This window comes from Odocoileus virginianus, chromosome 23 (genome assembly GCF_023699985.2).
Source record: "Odocoileus virginianus isolate 20LAN1187 ecotype Illinois chromosome 23, Ovbor_1.2, whole genome shotgun sequence".
In the NCBI taxonomy this organism is placed as follows: Eukaryota; Metazoa; Chordata; class Mammalia; order Artiodactyla; family Cervidae; genus Odocoileus; species Odocoileus virginianus.
Genome location: NC_069696.1, coordinates 48822414 through 48842701, shown reverse-complemented (window position 1 = coordinate 48842701; position 20288 = coordinate 48822414). Strand labels below are relative to the sequence as shown.

At 41.1% G+C, this 20288-nt stretch overlaps 1 protein-coding gene across 6 annotated transcripts in view; it reads left to right on the top strand.

The window, feature by feature from the left end:
* ANO4 (anoctamin 4) overlaps positions 1-20288 on the top strand; it is a 427540-nt gene that overhangs the window by 240760 nt on the left and 166492 nt on the right. For all 6 annotated transcript variants that reach the window (XM_070454084.1, XM_070454083.1, XM_070454082.1 and 3 more), the window contains 2 exons: positions 2395-2531; positions 5689-5847. In XM_070454084.1, the coding sequence (XP_070310185.1) occupies positions 2395-2531; positions 5689-5847 (296 nt within the window). The remainder of the gene's footprint in view (positions 1-2394; positions 2532-5688; positions 5848-20288) is intronic.

The window sequence follows — 20288 nt, the reverse complement described above, 5'->3', positions numbered from 1 at the left end:
CTAAGTAACTTGAAACAGCACAGATTTCTTATCTTACAGTTCTGAAGGTCAGACATCTTCAAGGTGTCAGCAAGACTGAGTTCTTTCCAGAGGTTCTGGGCAAGAATCTGCTTTCTTGCCTTTTCTATCTTCTAGGGTCACCCATGCATTCCTTGACTTGTGACCTTGTCCTCTATTATCAAACTCAGCAGCATCGTGTCTTCCAGTGTCTTTATCTGATTCTGACCTTCCTGTCTCTCTTGTAATTACATGGCCCTATCCATATAATCCTGGATAATCTCCCCAGTTTAAGATCCTTGCATCTGTGAAGTCCCTTTTCCCATATAACTTTATACAGTCGTACATTCCAGGGATTAGGTCACCTTTGGGGGCCATGGTTCAGCCTGCTACAGTAAGCAATAAATGTTCATTTTATTCCTGTGTCAATTTTATTTTACAGATTAAAAACTTGCAGTTAAATGAATTGCCCAAAATCACACACTTGGATCCTGGTCACCCCGTTAAACTCTTGTTCTTCATATCACTCACTGCACTTCACATTTCTTTGATTATTTGTTTTGTTATTACCACAAGGGCAGGAAGACTCATCACTTTTACTCACCAAGATTCAGTCACTGCACATCTCTGCCTGACACAGTGTGCACACCTTTAAAATTGTTTTGGATGAAAGAACGGATACTCTTTTATATGCTTGGGCAAATAGAACTCAGTCTTCTATGAATTATACTAGTCAGCAGTTTCCAATAGGTCAAAAATCCTTAGTTATTTTTAAAGCACCAAAGACAAAGTGAACTTCAGTGTTGTTCTAAAATTTAAGTCAGTATAGAAGGGACCCCAAAAGCAAAAATAAGCAAATGAACTTAATTAAAAACTTTTGCACAGCAAAGAAAACCATAAACAAAATGAGAAGACAACCTATGAACTGAAGAGAAAATATTTGCAAATTATGTGACTGGCCAAAGCTTAATTTCCAAAATATATAAACAGATTTATACAGGTCAGTATAACAAATAAACAAACAAAATAAAACTCAATCAAAAAAATGGGTAGAAGACCTAAATAGACATTACTCCAAAGAAGACAGACAGATGGCCAACAGATGCTCAGCACTGCTAATTACCAGAGAATGCAAATCAGAACTACAATACAGTATCACCTCATACTGGTCTGAATGTCCATCATCAAAAAATCTACAAACAATAAATGCTAGAGAGGGTGTGGAGTAAAAGGAATGCCCCCCCGCCCCGTTGGTGAGAATGTGAGCAAATGCAGCCACTATGAAGAACAGAACGGAGGTTCCTTAAAAACTAAAAGTTGTCATGTGATCCAGTGAGCCCCTTGCTGGGCGTATGTCCAGAAAAGACGAAAACTGTACCTGGAAGATACTCGCACCCCAGTGCTCATAGCAACCCTATTTATAGTAGGTAAGACATGGAAGCATTTAAATGAAAACAAAAAAAAATTTGTTTTTTGTATTCTCTAATACAAAATGAGATCTTAAGTTGCTATACATATATACAATGGAATATTACTGAGCCATAGAAAAGAACAAATTTGAGTCAGTTGTCATCAGGTGGATGAATCTAGAGCCCATTATACAGAGTGAAGTAAGTCAGAAAAAGAAAAATTAATATCGTGTATTAACACATATGTATGAAATCTAGAAAAAATGATTCTGGTGAACCTGTTTGCAGGGCAGTGATAGAGATGCAGACGTAGAGAATGGACTTGTGGGCTCAGTGGGGAAAGGAGAGGGTGGGACGAATTGAGACAGGAGCACTGAAGCCCATATATACACCACCACGTGTAAAACAGATAGCTAGGGGAAAGCTGCTGGATAGCATAGGGAACTCAGCTTGGCGCTCTGTGGTGACCGGGATGGGGGTGGGGGTGGGTGGGAAGGAGGCTTAAGAGGAAGGGAACATATGTATTCTTATAGCAGATTGACATTGTTGTACATAGGGAACCAACGCAGCCTTGTAAAGCCATTATCCTCCAATTAAAAAGTTTTAAAAATATGCAAAATGAGTTCTTTGAAGTCTTAAAGAACCCATGCTAAACAACTATATGAAGGAAAGCTAAACAAAACAACACTTTTTTTATCACTTTTTTTTATCACTTTTGTTATCACGGAAGACAAATTATATGTATATTGTGGAGATACTTCACTTTACTTCACATTGTCTTTCACCTTGGCCTAATGAAGACACTGTTTGGTTAAACACATTTTACAGTTGACGTCCATTTTTCTTTGGAAATAATATATCTGTCATTCAAGGTGTAATTGAAACAATGAAAAACTATGAAGCCAGAGGGAGATGTCTTTACTTGCAGTATTGCTTTTAAGATCCCAGATTCTTGACTTGACTTGTAATGTATTTACTTTGGTTCTAGTGGCCAAGGATGTCAATATTCTTTTTGATGAATTAGAAGCTGTCAACAGTCCTTGCAAAGATGACGACTCTCTCCTTCACCCTGGAAATCTTACCAGCACTTCAGATGATGCTAGCAGGTTGGAAGCCGGGGGAGAGGTAAGAGTATGCCATTTCATAAAAACAAAATTCTTGATCCATGCCAGAACTGGAGAAGCATATTCCAGTGGATTGTTTAAAGTCATGTCATTGAACTGGGGGCTCCTAGGGGGAAAGAAGGGGTGAAATCTTACACGCTTTTGAAAACCTCTGGGGGTCTAGCACATTTCAGGAATCCTAAATCTACCTAGCTCAAAACGGACTTTCAGTGGGTCACGCACTTCTCTTATAGCTAAAGGCATTTAGCTTATACAAAGAAGATGTTCAAAAACACTCATCATTTTAAAATGATTTACATTTTAGGTATGGCTAACTAGTCAAAAGTTAGCTAACTAGTCAAAAGTTAGCTAGAATCCAAAGAATGGATTCCCTGTTGAAATCTCCCGTCATGTGGAACAATGATGTAAAGTGGACCAGCCCTCCGTAGACTGTGTTGTCTGTAGCCTCTTTGAGTTTCCATTTGCCTCTGTAATCTGGAAACTAAGATTACAGAAACTCATTGCAATTATATACAGACCATCTGTTCATGTGTTATTTAGAGGGGAAAAAGTATTTTGTTGAAAGCATTCGCTGTTGCTCAGCTGTGTCTCAGTGGAGTTTAATATCTTCTTTGTATATGCACTTTGTATATGGGCTTTCCTAGTGGCTTAGTTCAGTTCAGTCACCCAGTTGTGTCTGACTCTTTGCAACCCCATGGACTGCAGCACGCCAGGCCTCCCTGTCCATCATCAACTCCCAGAGTTTACTCAAACTCGTGTCCATTGAGTCAGTGATGTCATCCAACCATCTCATCCTCTGTCATTCGCTTCTCCTCCTGCCTTCAATCTTTCCCAACATTAGGATCTTTTCAGGTGAGTCAGCTCTTTGCATCAGGAGGCCAAAGCATTGGAGTTTCAGCTTCAGCATCAGTCCTTCCAATGAACACCCAGGACTGATCCCCTTTAGGATGGACTGGTTGGATCTCCTTGCAGTCCAAGGGACTCTCCAGAGTCTTCTCCAACAACACAGTTCAAAAGTATCAGTTCTTCGGCACTCAGCTTTCTTTATAGTCCAACTCTCACCATACGTGGCTACTGGAAAAACCATAGCTTTGAGTAGATGGACCTTTGTTGGCAAAGTAATGTCTCTGCTTTTTAACATGCTGTCTAGGTTAGTCATAGCTTTTCTTCCAAGGAGCAGGCATCTTTAAATTTCATGGCTGCAGTCACCATCTGCAGTGATTTTGAAGCTCAGATGGTAGGTAAAGAATCTGCCTGCAATGCAGGAGACCCAGGTTTGATCCCTGGGTCAGAAAGATCCCCTAGAGAAGGGATCCACTCCAGTATTCTTGCCTGGAGAATTCCAAGGACAGAGGAGCCTGTGGGCTACAGTCCACGGGGTCGCAAAGAGTTAGATGTGACTAAGCAGCTGACACTTGTATATGTATTAGGTTTAAGTAATAGCATCACAGATCAGAGTCATTAATTTATTGTGTATTCTTAATGCTGCTGTTATTCCAGAGGCTGTTAGCCAGTGAAAGGATAATACCTTTGAGCAGGAAAAATTGTTTACTTCTATCAAACTTCCCAGATCTCTTTCTATAAACACCACACACTACTTATCTGTGTGTGTGTGTTTTAAGAAAAAAACTCATTCTGTCAGCATTTCTTCACACAGAAACTTTGGATACCATAATATGGCACAAAGGAAGGACCTTGAAAGGTACCTCACAAAGCATAGTCTATTCCCCTTAATTTAGAGGTGATTGAACATTCTCAAGGAGATTAGGGCTTTGCTAAACCTTCTCTTGAAGCCTTGGCTGGTTTTGCAGATAGACGGTAATGTGCTAAATCTACTGAATAGTTCCCTTGCCTGGCAGATGATTGCTAAGAAAGTGTTTATTTGGGTGGGCTTCTGAACAGAAGCCAGAAATAGTGAAGATTGATCATCAGTTATAAATACCTGCCCAGGTATGAGATGTTATTTCCATCTCTCCCAGCTAGGATGTTCCTTTTGAATGAGGTTGCATGCATGGCACTGCTGCAAGAATATGGACTCTAGCAATAGCCTTGGAGGTCTGGCATATTTTCTTTCCTCATACTGCTATTTAGAAACTGATATATACTGTGATCTCAAATTTTTTTGTGTTTACACATACAGTTGACCCTTGAATAATGTGGATTTGAGCTATGTGGGTCCATCTATCTGTGGATGTTTTTCAATAATAGATATTATAGTGCCATATAGTGTGTGGTTGTAACCACAATGTGGAGAAACTATGGATGTGAAGATCCTGCTCTAACTATAAGTTACAAGCAGATTTAATCCTTGTGCTGTTTATAACTGTATACACAAATATCACAAAGAAAAATATTTACTATGGTGGGCAAAAAAGTTTGAGAGACACTGAACTAAAAAATATTACTAAAACCATCAAACTACATGTAGTCTCATCCTTCTCCCCTGCCAGATGGACTGTCTTCCTGAATTTTTGTATTTTTTATTACCTTGCTCTAAAAATCATTTTACCATGCATACATATGTATCCTTAGCAACTTATTTTATATTGATTTGTTTTGTGCTTTGTCAAAAATGGTATCATGCAGTATAAAGTCTTCTGTGACTTGCATTCTTCTGTCAATATTGTTTTTAAGATTTTGCTTACTGTAAGATGCATCAGTAGTTCCTTTTTCCTGCTGTATAATATTCTATTATGTGCCTATACAATTTATGTATGTTTGCCTATTCATTGATATGCATTGATTCCCATTTAAAATTTTTTCTCTTATGAATGATGCTGCTGTGAACATTCGTATACACATCTCCTGGTTTGTCAGGAATTTATTAGGGTTATATATGCCAGTGTTCAATTTTACATGATGATGTTAGTGTGTTTTCAGGTGTTAGTACATCAGTTTTCACTCTCACCGGTAGAATGTCAGTTGCTCCACATCCTTGGCAACTTTTGGTATCATTGGGTGTCTTTAAGTTTGTTCATTAGACTGAATGCTTTTTCTGATTTTTATTTTGTTTTCTGTTGTTTACATTTTTCATTAATAAAAGTGTAATTTTGACAAAACACAAGGAAAATTCATTTAGTTTTAATTCTTCTTTAACATTACTCAGTCAAGGCTCAGTTTTGAGTGTCTTAAACTGGTCCCTTTCTCTTTGTGTGCAGACAGTACCAGAAAAAAACAAATTAAATGGCCTTTACTTCAGAGACGGGAAATGTCGAATTGACTACATTCTCGTGTACAGAAAATCCAACCCCCAGATGGAAAAGAGAGAAGTGTTTGAAAGAAACATTAGAGCAGAAGGATTACAGATGGAGAAAGAGGTAAATGGTTTGCCTGAATGAGAAAAGTATATATATATATGTCAGTTCATACCAAGAGACAATTTAAAAAATAAGCAGTTAGTAGAGTAACTGAATGTTTCATTTTCTGAGGCTTTGCCAATCTGCAGTGTGTGGAGAATTTTCTAGCAATTAGACTTCTGCAGCACAGTTTGCCTTTGAGAGCATTTTGATATCCAAAGATTTCATAAAAATCAAAATATTCCAATTAAATGGATTGTTTCAAAGTGTTACTTTACCTGACTTCCTACATCTGCTGCCTCTCTATGTTAACGGTGGGTTCTGTCGGGTTGACCAAAGCGTTCACTCAGGTTTTCCATATCATCTTACAGAAAGCCTGAATGAACTTTCTGGCCAACCCGGTATTTGCATGGATTAAAAAAAAAACTTTGGATAAAATGCAGTCAGCTGACCCTGGAGGCTCTTTTTACATTTCAGAAAACATCATGGGTTTGGGTATCCTCACACACCAGAAGAGACTGTCTGGATGATTTGACCAAAAATAGCCGAGACTTACAAAGTGATTCTGGTTTTGAGAGATGTTCAGGATGTTTTATCAGGTTCCCAAACTCAAGGGTTACGTTATCAGTGTTTACTCTTCCCCGTCCCCTCCTCCTCCGCAGGGGAAGTTTTGAGGAAGGTGTAAGAGACCCAGCCAGGCCTCTGATAATAATCCACAGTGGGCCTGTTGTGTACCCAGAAACGCTGTGCACTTTTCTAGAACTTGGCCCTGTTTACCAGATTGCATAACTCCTCTCACATTTTCCCTAAACATTGTGCACAGCTTCTGGAGTTTTTCATAGTCAAGAAGAACATGTTGCAATTAAAAGTGTTTGCTTCTGATTCTTCTCTTCAAGGCTGAAGGATGGATCTTTGAAGTCAGGCATCCCTGTTTTCTTTGTACAGGAAAGGTTGCATGCTGTTCCTGGGACACTTCTGGTAAATAGGGTTTTTTCATTTCTGCTGGACAAGCCTCAACCCTGGAGCGTTTATAAAATAGAAGCAGTGTTTTTCTGGAATGTCTCCAAAAAGAGAATCAGAAAAACGGTGATATGAGTATGGCCTTAAGGGAACAGGTTCTCATTCTCAGAAAAGTGGACACAGATTGCTCAAAAGACTGCTTCAGTTGGAGTTTCCCCGGAGCAACAAACAGAATTAAATATGTTACTTTTTCCATTTTTGTGGGATTCTGGCAAATCTTTCCTATACCCACTGGAATATACATTTGATAAACCTTGTTCTTTAGATAAGTTGTATGTTGGTATCCAGTAGACAGTTGTGTATTCTTTTCTTAACATTAATAGTGCATTAATGTTTTATCCCTAAAAGTTATTTCTTCATGTTTTATTCTAAGTTTTAGAATTTTTATATAAAAAAATAAAAGATCTGAATTGCCACCTGATCTGAAATAGCGAAAGTCCTTCCTGTGTTCCATTCTGACTCTGTCAAAGTTTTGATTCCTGTTAAAACTAAGTAGCTTTGTTCAGTTAATGAAAGATTTATATTTTAAGCTTCGTCGCTGTTCTCTCCATTTCTGGAGCTTCTTTTGTGTAGGTCTTTTCAGTGTCATTTCATGACTTTGAAACATTAAAACTCAAAAAGCCTAATACTTTTCCAAATACTGTATGTTACTAAAGAGTTGACAGCTCTCCCGTGTGTTTCCTGAAAGTCTTCTGTACTGCAGTATTCAGCTGCCAGAATTAGAGTGGGTAGCTGAGGAGGGGTCCTCTGCCTTCTAACGTGCCGTTTTGCTGTGCCGTCCAGAGTTGACCAGAGTATGTTAGATGGATGGCTCATATGAGTTTAGTGGTTTGCAATAATTTTTTTGGTTCTAAGTTTTAAAAATTTTAATAGCTAGGTATTTATTTTAATGTATGGAAATAATAGCAGTTGGAGAGAGTGATATCACCATATGGCAGACTTCATTCAGCACTTACCTAATGAACACATAAAGAAGTTGCGACACATCTACACAATGGAATATTACTCAGCCGTAGAAAGGAACGAATCTGAGTCAGTTCTAGTGAGGTGGATGATCCTAGAGCCTGTCATACAGAGTGAAGTAAGTCAAAAAGAGAAAAACAAATATGGTATATTAATGCATGTATATGGAATCTAGAAAAATAGTACTGATGAACCTATTTGCAGGGCAGCAATAGAGACACAGACGTAGAGAACAGGCTTGTGGACACAGGAGGAAGGAGAGGGTGGGAGTTGAGAGAGTAGCACTGAAACATGTGTATTACCGTATGTAAAATAGATAACCAGTGGGAATTAGCCATGTGATGCAGAGAGCTCAGCCTGGTGCTGTCTTACAACCTAGAGGGCTGGGAGGCAGGCTCGAGAGGGAGGGGACATATGTATACCTCTGACTGATTCATGTGATGTGTGGCAGAAACCAATATAATATTAAAAGCAATTATACTCTAATTAAAAAATAAACACTTATCTAAGTATCTCTTTCTCCTCTTTCCCCCAAAAGTTCTTATCTTGGAGGCAGCTTCCCTGCAGTGTTCTATCCACTACCAGAAGCTTGGTCTTGCTCCCTTTGGAAGCTTCTCCCTAGGCAGCATTCCCTGTGGCCCACACTCCACTCCACACAGTTTGACTCTCAGCTCCATCTCCAAGCTCTGCTTTGTATTTTCATGGTCTCAGCCGGCTCAGCAGAAAAAGGGTCTCTGTAGGATCTTCCTTGCTTAGAGGCAGCAGGAAATTATAGCTAATTTAATTTTCCCTGTCATAATCAATTAAAATAAAATGTCCCTTGTATAAACAGAAAATCTGCATCTCCATTTTTTTTTAAAAAAGAGATGCATTTTATTAAACCTTCAGAAGCATTTTTGAGCTCTCAGGTAGCACAGTGGTAAAGAATCTACCTATCAGTGCAGGAGATGCAAGAGATGTGGGTTCGATCCCTGGGTCAGGAAGATCCCCTGGAGGAGGGCATGGCATAAGTATTCTTGCCTGGAGAATCCCATGGACAGAGGAGCCTGGAGAGCTACAATCCAGGGGGGTCACAAAGAGTTGAACATGACTGAGTGTACGCTTGCACGCAGAAACACTTTTATTTAAATCAAGTGTTCTCATAAACAGCTGCAATAGAAAGCCAGCAATTTTAATAGCTATTTCAACTTCCAGAAGTAATTTCCACCTTTTATACATAAAACAAAGAATTTAGTTCAAGGTGAAAAAGAAAACCCAGGGGACTTCCTGTGAATTCATGTATACCTGAAATGATGAACACTGAATAAATTTTATGAATTATTAGTATCTTCTTCATTAGTTGTGTGTCATGATGTCCAATAATTACAGAAAATACTTCACAGCCTTAGAAGCTTTTGTGTCCAAATCAGCAAAGACGGGATCTATAGTTGACGTTTAATAGGAGAATCCTCATCCCCTATAACACAGTCAGGAAAACCTTTGATTCATGATAAAAGTGAGGATCCAGTCAAATTTCATTTTTCTTGAGAACTTAACCCCCTACCTGGTCAGTCAATAGGTAAGTGCTTGCTTCAGCACCCTGGGTCTTTAACATTCTGTAACTCATCTCTCATATTAGTTCAGAGAAAGCAATTGATGGCCAAGTTCCCAAATAAAGTATCAAATCCAAGTGATTTTCTTCTCAACTGTCTATTTTTTTTTCAACTATCTATTTAAAGAGACTCTCTTCTTTAAAGGTAAACTCCTATTTATAAACCCACATTTTCTATTTTAGTTTTTTTTTTTTCATTTTTAATTTTGTGTCCATCATTGACTCTTTGGTACCCGTTTTGAAATCAGTATCAGTGAGGTTTGTCTTTTCCTTTTTATAAGGGTTGTGGATGACTTGGGATGTACGAGTACCAGTTAGATTAAAGGAGCACCCTTCTTCTTTAGAATTATGCAGAACATAGGGGAAAACTCATATCATCAGGTGTTTACAAAATAACTCTAATTGTATAAATCATACCATCTTCATGATAATTAATTCATTCAGCAAATATTCATTGCACATCCGCTCTCTGCTAGGCACTATCTTAAGCACTAAGAACACAGTAGTGAGTGAAACAGACAAAAAATTCCTGCCCTGATGGAGCTTGAGAGCAAAGTAAATAAGTAAATCTACGTAGAACAACAGTAAATGCTGAGAAAAAAGTAAAGCAGGAAGTGTTGAGAGGGGCTTTTATAAAAGTTGGTAAAGATGGGCCTCTGTCCCAGGGACCAAGGAGAGCACATACAAAGGCCCTGAGGCAGGAGGATGCCCGGTGTGTTTATGGAACAGTGCAAAGGCCAGGAGAACGGAATTGTCTGAGCAGGGTAGAGAATAGTGAGAAATTGTATCACAGAGGCAGTGGAACAGATGGCGTCAGATCTTTGAGATCACTGGGCAACTTTAGTTTTTCTCAACATGACATGGAAAGTCACAGGACGGTTTTGAGCCAAGGCATTATAAGATGTGGTTTCTGTATCATTAGGGCCACTCAGGTTTAGGGCGGAAGCAGGGATGCCAGTTAGGAGATTTGTTGCAAGAATCCAGGAAAGAAGTGATGGTGGCTTGGCTAAGTGCTCAGCAGAGGAGATGCTGAGACAAGCAGTGACTGGAGCCTTTAGGATTGCAGATGGATTGAATGAACGATGTGAGCGAGGAGGCGGCATGGGTGATTCAGCTGTCTGTCATACGCTGTTCGTTTAAAGAGTTGGAAGAAGGGAATCACCATTTACAGGGAAGCAAGGGGAAGTGAGTCTCCGTGTAGCTGTGTTAAGTTTGAGGTGTTCTGGTGGTGCGGATGTTGAGTAGGAGGGAAGACTGGGGAAGACAGGGAGAGATCTGGGCTGGAAATAGACTTTTGGATGAGAGGAGTCAGCAGAGAGGAGCTAGGAGGAAAGCTTGAGGTGTGGTGCTCGGAGGGAAGGATGTCAGGAGGGAAGGACAGTTCGTTGTGTCCAACGCTGCTGATGGAGTGAGTGAGATAAAGACTGAAAGGTAGTTATTGAAGGTAGCAACGTGGGGGATTTGGGTGAGCTGGGCAAGAGAAGTTTCCACAGAGAGGTAGAAGTGAAAGCATGACCAAAGTATATTCAAGGAAGGAACTGGAGGAGAAAATGTGGAGAGAACAGATAGAAAGAGCTCTTTGAGAGAGGTTCACTGTAAAAGGGAAGAGACTGGTTTGAGAGGTGGAGTCAATAAAGAGATGTTTTTACTAAGAGGGGAAAAATAACTGCATGACTTCATGCTAACAGAAGTAATTTGAGAGACAAAATTGATATTGTGGAAGAGTGAAGGAAGAATGTTTAGACCTGTGCCTTCAAAGTGCTAAGTAGAGTGGCCACAAGTTCCTCCCATGCAGGGACCTCCCTGCCTGTATCTGTGTCCATAAAAGTAGCCTTGCCCCTGGTGCTAAAGGTGTTCTAATCGTGCTCCCAGCTAAGGCCAACCTTTTGCTTTGGGCTGGAGAAGGAAATGGCAACCCACTCCAATATTCTTGCTTGGCTAATCCCATGGACAGAGAAGCCTGGTGGGCTACAGACCATGGGGTCACAAAGAGTCGGACACAGCTGAGCAATTGAGCATGGTTTGCTTTGGGTATCACACTCCATCTTCTCAGTTCTGATCAAGGACATTGCCCCCTCCAAAGATAAAATACAGTAAACTTTACAAACAAATTCACAAAGTCATGCAATGTGTCAAAACAGCCTATTTCTCTTTTCACTTGTTTCTCAGGAGGATTGGAAAAATCTGTGTGGTGAACATCTGCGTAGCACTCAAGGTTGGGAGTTGAGGATGTTTTTCTTTGAGATGATGACAAAAATAGTATTATTAAAATTCTCACTGTTGCCTTTATGAATCACTTAGTATTATCTCCATTTTGTAGGTGAGACAGTTGAGGGAAAGCAATAACTTGCCCCAGGTGACAAGGCCAGTAGCAGATAAAGGCCACATTAAAACCCGAGCCTGCTTACTCTTTACCCTTGTATCGTGCTGACTCCTGCTATCTGAAGATGGAATTTCAGGGTTAAACAAGGTTAGGACACGGGTGGAGTTTTGAAAGAGAACCAGGAAAACGAGTGCATAGTTGCTGGGGTCCAGCCCCAGCAGGATCCAGGGGAACCCTCAGGATGAACGGCGTCGGCGAATGGGAAAGAGAGAGAGAGAGAGAGAGAGAGAGACCAGACCAGGATATGCAGCAGAGTCTGGCAGCTGCTTTGCTTTTCACCATCGCCTTTATACCCTAAGTTGGTTCATTTCTAAGCGGCAGATAAGCACACAGACTTGGTTTAACGTGACATCAGCTTGTCCTTCACGAAACCAGGTATGCCCTGTATATTTTTGTTTCTGAGCGTCTTTTCCCATAGATGTTTTGTACATTATCTTCTGGCCTTGAGGTCAGCAGAAAACAGAAAAGTGGCAGTCTCATGGTACAGCAAGTTGCAACATAATAGAAATACAATCCTGTTGACATAAAAGTCAGTCTTTTTGCAGAAATTCTCAGCTAAATTTATCTAAAAAGCTTAACACACAAAGACTCTGCGGCTCTGGAGAGGCAGCCCCTGTTTAGCACTCCTGGTTAAAATTAACAATTATCTTATTGTTTTTACACTAGGGCTAAACTTTTATTTTACTATATCTTTAGCTATATTAACAATAGTTTCCACTGCACAATCTCAGCACATTAACATCAATCAAACGTTGATCTAATAACCACTTTTAAAACAATATTTTTTGTATTCTCTAATAGGGCTTCCTCACCCCCCAAAGGGCTCTCTGCCTATTAGGGCCTTTTTTATGGTTAATCTCTATGTATAATATCTTTTGGCTTTCAGGCCTGTTGACAATTTATGACTTGCACCTGGTACAACTTTAAGCAACTTTAGTAGCTGACCCTGTCTTTTTTGTGGTTAATCTATTTTCTTTCTATTAGGTGTTATCTCCAAGGGAGCTAGATAGGATTACAGTTTTTACAGAACAGAAATGCAAAGGGTTGCAAGAGCAGCAGATATGGCACAAAACAGGCTCTTAGTCCAAAAGTTAATTACCTGCAAGAAGTCACCAGCTAATCTCTATCTAAACTATTTTCTATTAGGCACATATGTGGCTATAATATTTGTGGGGCTTTTTTCACCCCTCAGAGGGACCTATGCTTAATAGTTTCTTTTGTTAGTATACTGTGCTTAGGATGTTTAGAACAATCATGAGCATTTTTTGCAATAAGAGCACACATTTATCAAACAAGCCAGAATGCCAGCAAAAGGGTTTAAATTGAAGCATTTCCTTCATCCCTGGCCCCTTCATAGGGTACCAGCGTCCAGGAGATTTATTAATTAGCTTTTAAGTTGGTCCTCATTCAGTGAAAGAGGAGCAGGAGAGCTCTCGGCAGGCAACACAAGAATCCGCAGCAGGGCGAACAAGACCAACAGCAGAAAAGAGGGCAGGATACGGGGTGGGGTAGAGGCCGAGGCCAACCTGGAGGGTCCCTTATCCTAGACGGCCTTGCCTGTCAGGTTTTTTTCTCGTGACCTCATCATGGATGGGGTCCCGGACGGCCTTGCCTACCCGGTATTCATGACCTCGTCACGGGTGGGACCTCCCATAATGGTTCCCTGCACATAGTGAAGTTGGGTGCTATCTAGACTATTTCCTTGCACTTTGGCAGCCAGTATTCATAGATTTGAATCTTGGTTCAACAGCTTATAAGCTGAGTAGTCTTGAGCAACTTAAAGTTATCTGGATCTCAACTTTCACATTTTTAATAATGAGGATGATATTATTTACCATGAACAGTGTGAGGATTAAGTGAGCCCTTCCAGGTGAATACAGAGTACAGTGTAAATCTTTTTTATTTTACCTGAGTTTTACCTGTTCCACCTTCTATTCATGGCAAACAATTCATGCCGCTGCTGCTGCTAAGTCGCTTCAGTCATGTCTGACTCTGTTCGACCCAATAGATGGCAGCCTACCAGGCTCCCCTGTCCCTGGGATTCTCCAGGCGAGAACACTGGAGTGGGTTGCCATTTCCTTCTCCAATGCATGAAAGTGAAAAGTGAAACTGAAGTCGCTCAGTCGTGTCCAACTCTCTGTGACCCCATGGACTGCAGCCTACCATGGGATTTTCCAGGCAAGAGTACTGCAGTAGGTCACCAGTGCCTTCTCTGAAACAGTTTATGATTGTGATATAAAACTTCTTTGTGAAATATTTTTAAAAGTGACTCAAAATAAGGAAATTTGGGAAGTTAAAATATTGTAGATAATATACACAGATTTGGCAGAAGCATGATTTTAGTCTATTATTGGCTAGTGGTTGTGGTGGACAGACTCTGAAGCCCTGCCTCCTGGTTTTAATGCCTTTATATCATTCCCTCTCCTGGAGAATAGGTGACTTGCTCTTAACCAACAGAATATGGCAAATGGGGTGTCACTTCCATGGTTATGTTATGGTATGTAAGACCCTGTCTCAGCTGACAGACGTTGGACTCTCCTTTGCTGGCTTTGAAGAAGTGAGCTCTCAGGTTGTGAAACTGTTTATGAAGGGGGCTCTGTGCAAAGAAGGGAGACTGATCACTTAGAGCTAAGAATTGCTCCCAGCAACTGTCCAGAAAACAGGGACTGCAGACCTACAACCTCAAGATGAGCTCTGTCAACAGCTGAGGGATCCTGAAAGGAGATATGTCTGCAGTCGAGCTTCTGTTAAGACTGCAGCCCTGGCCAAGACCTGTATTGCAGCCTGGTGAGACCCTGAAGCTGAGGGCCCAGCTATGCTATTTCTGGATTTCTGACCTGCAGGAACTATAAACTCAGTAATGTGTGTTGTTTTGTTATGGTGATTTGTTCTGCAGCAGTAGGTAACTTAATACAGTGGTTCAGCGTCTGAGGTCACACATTCTGAGTTCTCATTTGTTTTCATCGTTAAAAGCTGTGTACACTTGGGAACTTTAGCTTAATGAGGCTAATGATGAGAGCTATTGGGTTGGCCAAAAAGTTTGTTCAGGTTTTTCCATAAGCTATTATGGGTTATAATACTTCATGGGTTATTATACTAATTAAATGAACTCATTCATGTCAACTGCTTATCTCTGTACCTGTCATATTGCAAGCAAGTAATAAATCTTTATTACCATCATTATAGTTATCATAACAGCTAAACATTAATACTTCAAAAATAGTTTTTTTCAAGGTAAACTCTTTGGAAAATTTATCATCCAGTTTATAAATGCCTTAAAATCTAATCACTAGGATAGCAGCATCAACAGACTATATATTGCTAATAATGTGTATGTATTAATGAGATTAGTGATTACCTTCAGTGCTCTTGGAAGAACTTAAAATACCTTAGGTAACATGTTTAGCATTGTCAAGGTTCAGACATTTCTGTGCCCAGAGAATTTGGTTTTAGATTCATCAGGGAATAAAATGGTATATCAACCCAGAACTAAAACACTGTGCTCATTGCCCATCCTAGTCTTGCTTGACACCTGTTCAGGGGAAATCTATACAAAGATTCCCCATTGAAGGCGCTAATCTCACCGCAATTATTCTCTGCCTTCACAGGCTTCCTGCTTTTCCTACTCTTCCTATTTTCATCCCTGATTATGTTCCGCAACCGCTGTTACTGTAGAGTTCTCTCTGGATCCACAACTCTGAGAATGAAGGAAAAAGGACCAGAGTCTCCTCCCTTCTTTATAGTTCAAACCATGATAAATATCTAAAATAAATGTCAGGACAAACTGAACTATACAAATTCATGTCCTCTAGTATTTTCTGGAACCCCCTCTGCTTAATAATCCATACCATTTTCTGGTATGTCATGCATATGTTCTATCAAGGGTCTCAAGTTGGATTTGAAGGGAAGGGAGAATTAAGGGCAGTCCTAAGCACAGAATGAAGAAGGCAGATTTTCTTGTGAAAATCAAAGCCCTGGAAATTCCTTGAGTATTTGTCTTCATCTGTCCGGGCCGCCATAACAAAATATCATATGCTGGATGGGGTGTAAATAACATAAACTTATTTCTCAGGTTCTGCCAGCTGGGAACTCAAGGTGCTGGTGAAAACCTTCCTAGTTCATAGACGGCACCTTTTTGCCATGTCTTCACATGGTGAAAGCAGGTAGACAGCTCTCTGAGGTCTCTTTTTTAAAGGAACTAATCCCATTTTTGAGGACTCCATGACCAAATCACCTCTCAAAAGCCCTAGCTCCTAATACCATCACACTGGGGGTTAGAATTTCAACATATGAACTTTAAGGGGATACAATTCAGATCAAAGCAGTAGTTTTCAGGAGTTCATTGTTGATCCATACTGGCAGTGGCCTTTTTAAAAAGTGGTCTCTGGGGTTGAATTTTTTCCTAGGCAGAAGCAGAGCCTGAGATGAGGATTTCTGCAAAGCTGTCGTTGGGTAGAATGAGCTCAGGAGAAAGGGGTGTGGGGAAGTAGCAGAGGTCTGAGGAGGAAAGCCAAGCTCCTGCTTGGTGGAGGGTGATTCTTCAGCACTCAAGGCTGCTTGGCTTCTGGGCTGCACACCATCAGAATTCAGTACCAGTGATACTATATCTACTGATCATATGTTGCTGTTCAGTTAGTAAGTCCTGTCTTGACCCTTTGTAACTCCATGGACTGTAGCCTGCCAGGCTCCTCTGTCCATGGAATTTCCCAGGCAAGAACACTGGAGTGGGTTGCCATTTCCTTCTCCAGGGGATCTTCCTGACGCACGGATCAAATTCGCATGTCCTGCATTAGCAGGTAGTGGGTTCTTCACCACTGAGCCCCCAGGGAAGTCATCTGTGGCTTTAGATGGCCCACTTTGAGATTACAGCAGTCAGGGAATTCATGATGGTGTTGATGGGAGTGAAGAAGAGAGAGAAGTGCACAAGGACACTTACTTGGCTCTAATTTTCCCAGTGTTCCCTCTAAGATACTCCATCTTAAAGGCAAGGATTCCATGTGGCCGGTGTAGTCACTTTGAGAGCAGAGAGGGTGTCTTGCTGGTTTTGAACAGTTAAGGCTGAACCCAGTGCTTAGCTTGTGGGATCTTGAGTTTGTCACAAGAGATTGTAAATAGCTGATTTCCATGGCTGTGTCTGGGTAGCATCAATCAATTTAGCTCCAGGATTTCTCAGCCTCAGCAGTATTGATGTTTGGGGCTGGATAATTCTCTGTTATAGGAGGCTGTTTCGTGTACTATAGGATGTTTAACAACACCCCTACCCACTAATCCCAGCAGTGCTCCTACCCCCACCCCACCAAGCTGTGACAACCCAAATGTCTCCAGGCCTTATCCTGTGTCCCCAGGAATAGGTGTAGACAATTGTCCCTGGCTGAGAGCTACTGAGTTAGACTCTTAGATCCAACTTGATGCAGTTGGTTGCAGTGTCTATGAGATAGCTAAAGGAATTCAAGGCAGCTGTTCTTTCATCCACCTGGGCTAAATAATTTAAGCACTCTTTTTTTTTAAGAACTCTTAATATCAGACTTTTGAATCATAAAGATCCTATGTCTTTGAAGAGAGAATAGGGTAAATTAAGTTTGACCTTTCAAGCCAGACAACAGGAATTTAGATCCACTTTCTACTTCATCACTTACTGAGTAAATATCCAGATGAGACTCTTAACCACTCTGTGTCACAGCTTCTTCATGTGGATAAAATGAGCTAATATATTGTAGCCTGCTCAGAAGAGAGTCCAGCGCATATGAAGGGCACAGTGAGTGGTGATTGTGGGTGTTGATAAAGACGAGAGTGGTTTCAGCCCCAGGTCACCTGGTGTTCTGATCTCAGACGTTCAAACCTGTCACCTCTTAGACTGACAGTCCCTGGCCTGTGTCTAGGGAAAGCTGTGGGGGTCTGCTGGGTGGCACCCCCACCTCATCACCAGGACTCAGTCCTTCTGTCACCTGCTGCTGCTGCTGCTAAGTTGCTTCCATCATGTCCGACTCTGTGTGACCCCATGGATGGCAGCCCACCAGGATCCCCCATCCCTGGGATTCTCCAGGCAAGAAGACTGGAGTGGGTTGCCATTTCCTTCTCCAATGCATGAAAGTGAAAAGTGAAAGTGAATTCGCTCAGTCATGTCTGACTCTTCGCGACCCCATAGACTGCAGCCCACCAGGCTTCTCCATCCATGGGATTTTCCAGGCAAGAGTACTGGAGTGGGGTGCCATCGCCTTCTCCACCTACCGCTGCCGTAAATCAGTTCATCAGAATCAGGGCTCCATTGTTACGGGTGCATTTTGAGATCGTGTCACCAAATGGTGGGGAGTGGGGGACTTTCTCCTCTCTCTCATTCTTTCTTTCTGTGTCTCTATTTCTCTCTTCCTCGTTCTGTCTCAGTCTTCCTTTCACTCTGACTTGTGAGATTGCTTTAAAGAGTGGAGGGCCTATTTATTTCTACCTCGACTGTTTTTGCTTGTTCAGGAAGACAGAATTTAAGCAAAACATTTCTGTTGCCAGGTCAAGATGACCAGTACACAGTTATCCTGAACTGATTTACTCAAAGAATCATTCTAAATCAATACATACTTACATGACTAATATGTATTCCTTTGCTTAAGACAGAATATTAAGGAAAAAATTACCCATTGTATAAGACACAGCTGAAGAACCAAAATCACATTATGAACTATTGTTACCATCCCACGAGAAGAAAATTAACCTAAAAGATCTTCTCACTAGTCTAAATTGAACTTGTGTGATGTAAAACACATTTCACATTGTTTTTACATACCAAATGTGGGCAATGTAGAGTTGCCGCTAGGAAAGGAACTGAAAGTCTTTTCTTAATGATGTTATTTTTGTTGCTGTTGTTTTTACTATGTGTTATGTTAAGTTGCTGAAAATTACACAAATTATACACTAGGGATATGATGTTAATTATTCATTAATGAGATGGAGTGATTTCAAAGCTTTGAAGCAGTCTGGAAAACTATAAATCCGAGGTCTCCTGCTCATAATCCTTATAAGTCAGAAAATCTGACCAAGGTGAATTGTAAGCTGAATTTTATTAACCAAGCCTGATATACTTCATTTGCAAAAGTGATGATGCAGCACTGTCCCTGGAGGCAGGGACCAGGCTTTAACTCACTTCCTGTTGTGGCTTAGGCATATTTTAAGAGCAGTTGATGGTGTCTGATGATTCCCATTTCCAAATAGAATCATTCTTCATTTATCAAATATCTAATAAGCATCATGTCTAATTATTAAGGGAAGAGAAGCATTAAATAAGTCAGGTGTGATGAAAGCTGTTGAGAAAATATGCAGGAATCCTGGAAGAGTCACTATTTTGTCCAGGAGTTCTAGGTAAATCTCCAAGATAATGAGTGAACTAAGAGAGAAGTTGGAATATGCATTTCTAAACCTAATTCTCAAAAGCCCCTCAGAGTTTTCCCACTACTGGGGTTTCTTTTGCTCACATTTTCCCATGTGTGGAGTGGAATGAGGGTTGGAAGAATAAGTAGACCCATTGAATGCACTGGGAGTTTGTCCTACAGGAAGAGGGAAATGGGTCAATTTGGCTGGGATGGGGGCAGAGAAGATGACAGTGTTTGCATCTACATGACCTTGCCCAGGGCCCAGAGCAGGGGCCAAATCAAGTGCCTGAGCAGTACTGGGACCTTTGCTGACCTGTTTGCAAGCCCGTCCCTAACTTGTTCTTTGCCATGCATTAGTTTAGCTTCCACCTCTTTCGGTGCTTCATCTTTCATGGGACACACTTTCATCTACACTTACATCAGATTTCTTCTCTGAAAGGCTTCCCTAGTGCTTGTAACTGTTTGGCCCTTCTTTCCGTTAGAGCTATGCAGAAAACAAGCCACGGGATGTCTTCTAAGCATGAAGTCTTTGACACAGAGGCTTGCACCACTGATGCAAAGGGCAGGGAAGCCGCCTTCAGTTGTTTCCTGGAACATCCTAGCAGTGGTCCCAGGCACTGACCTGGAATCCACTAGGGGTCCCCAGAATGTCTGACTGTGACAAAGATGACTCTCAAAAGACTTACTTGAAGCTGTCTCTAGCTTACACAACTGTGACTGCCTGGAGGGAGAAACAGCCCCTCCTGCTTTCCAGATTGCATTTTCCTGAGTGCATCCCTCTTTGTTGAGTCTTAACCCACAGCTCCACAGGGAAGGGCATTCTGGGAAACGTAGTCCCAGTTTCTCCCCAGGAGTGCAGAGGAGACATCCGAAAGAGAGGGCCGGAAATGCAGAGATGACAAGAACAGCATAGCGCAGCCGCTACCCCACCTCCTTCCAGGTCTGAGCACCTAGCCCTTCATTTAAGGCTCCGCCAGCCCCTTCTCTATCATACTCAAAGGGTTTAGGGTTGTAAGTCAGAAATGTTAGTACATAAAGTCCCCCCACATACGAACCTTCAAGTTGCTAGTGGTTGCGCTTCTGTGTACTGTAGTGTGCAATACACACATCATGCTTTTGTGTACTTTACTGCACTGTATACATTTAG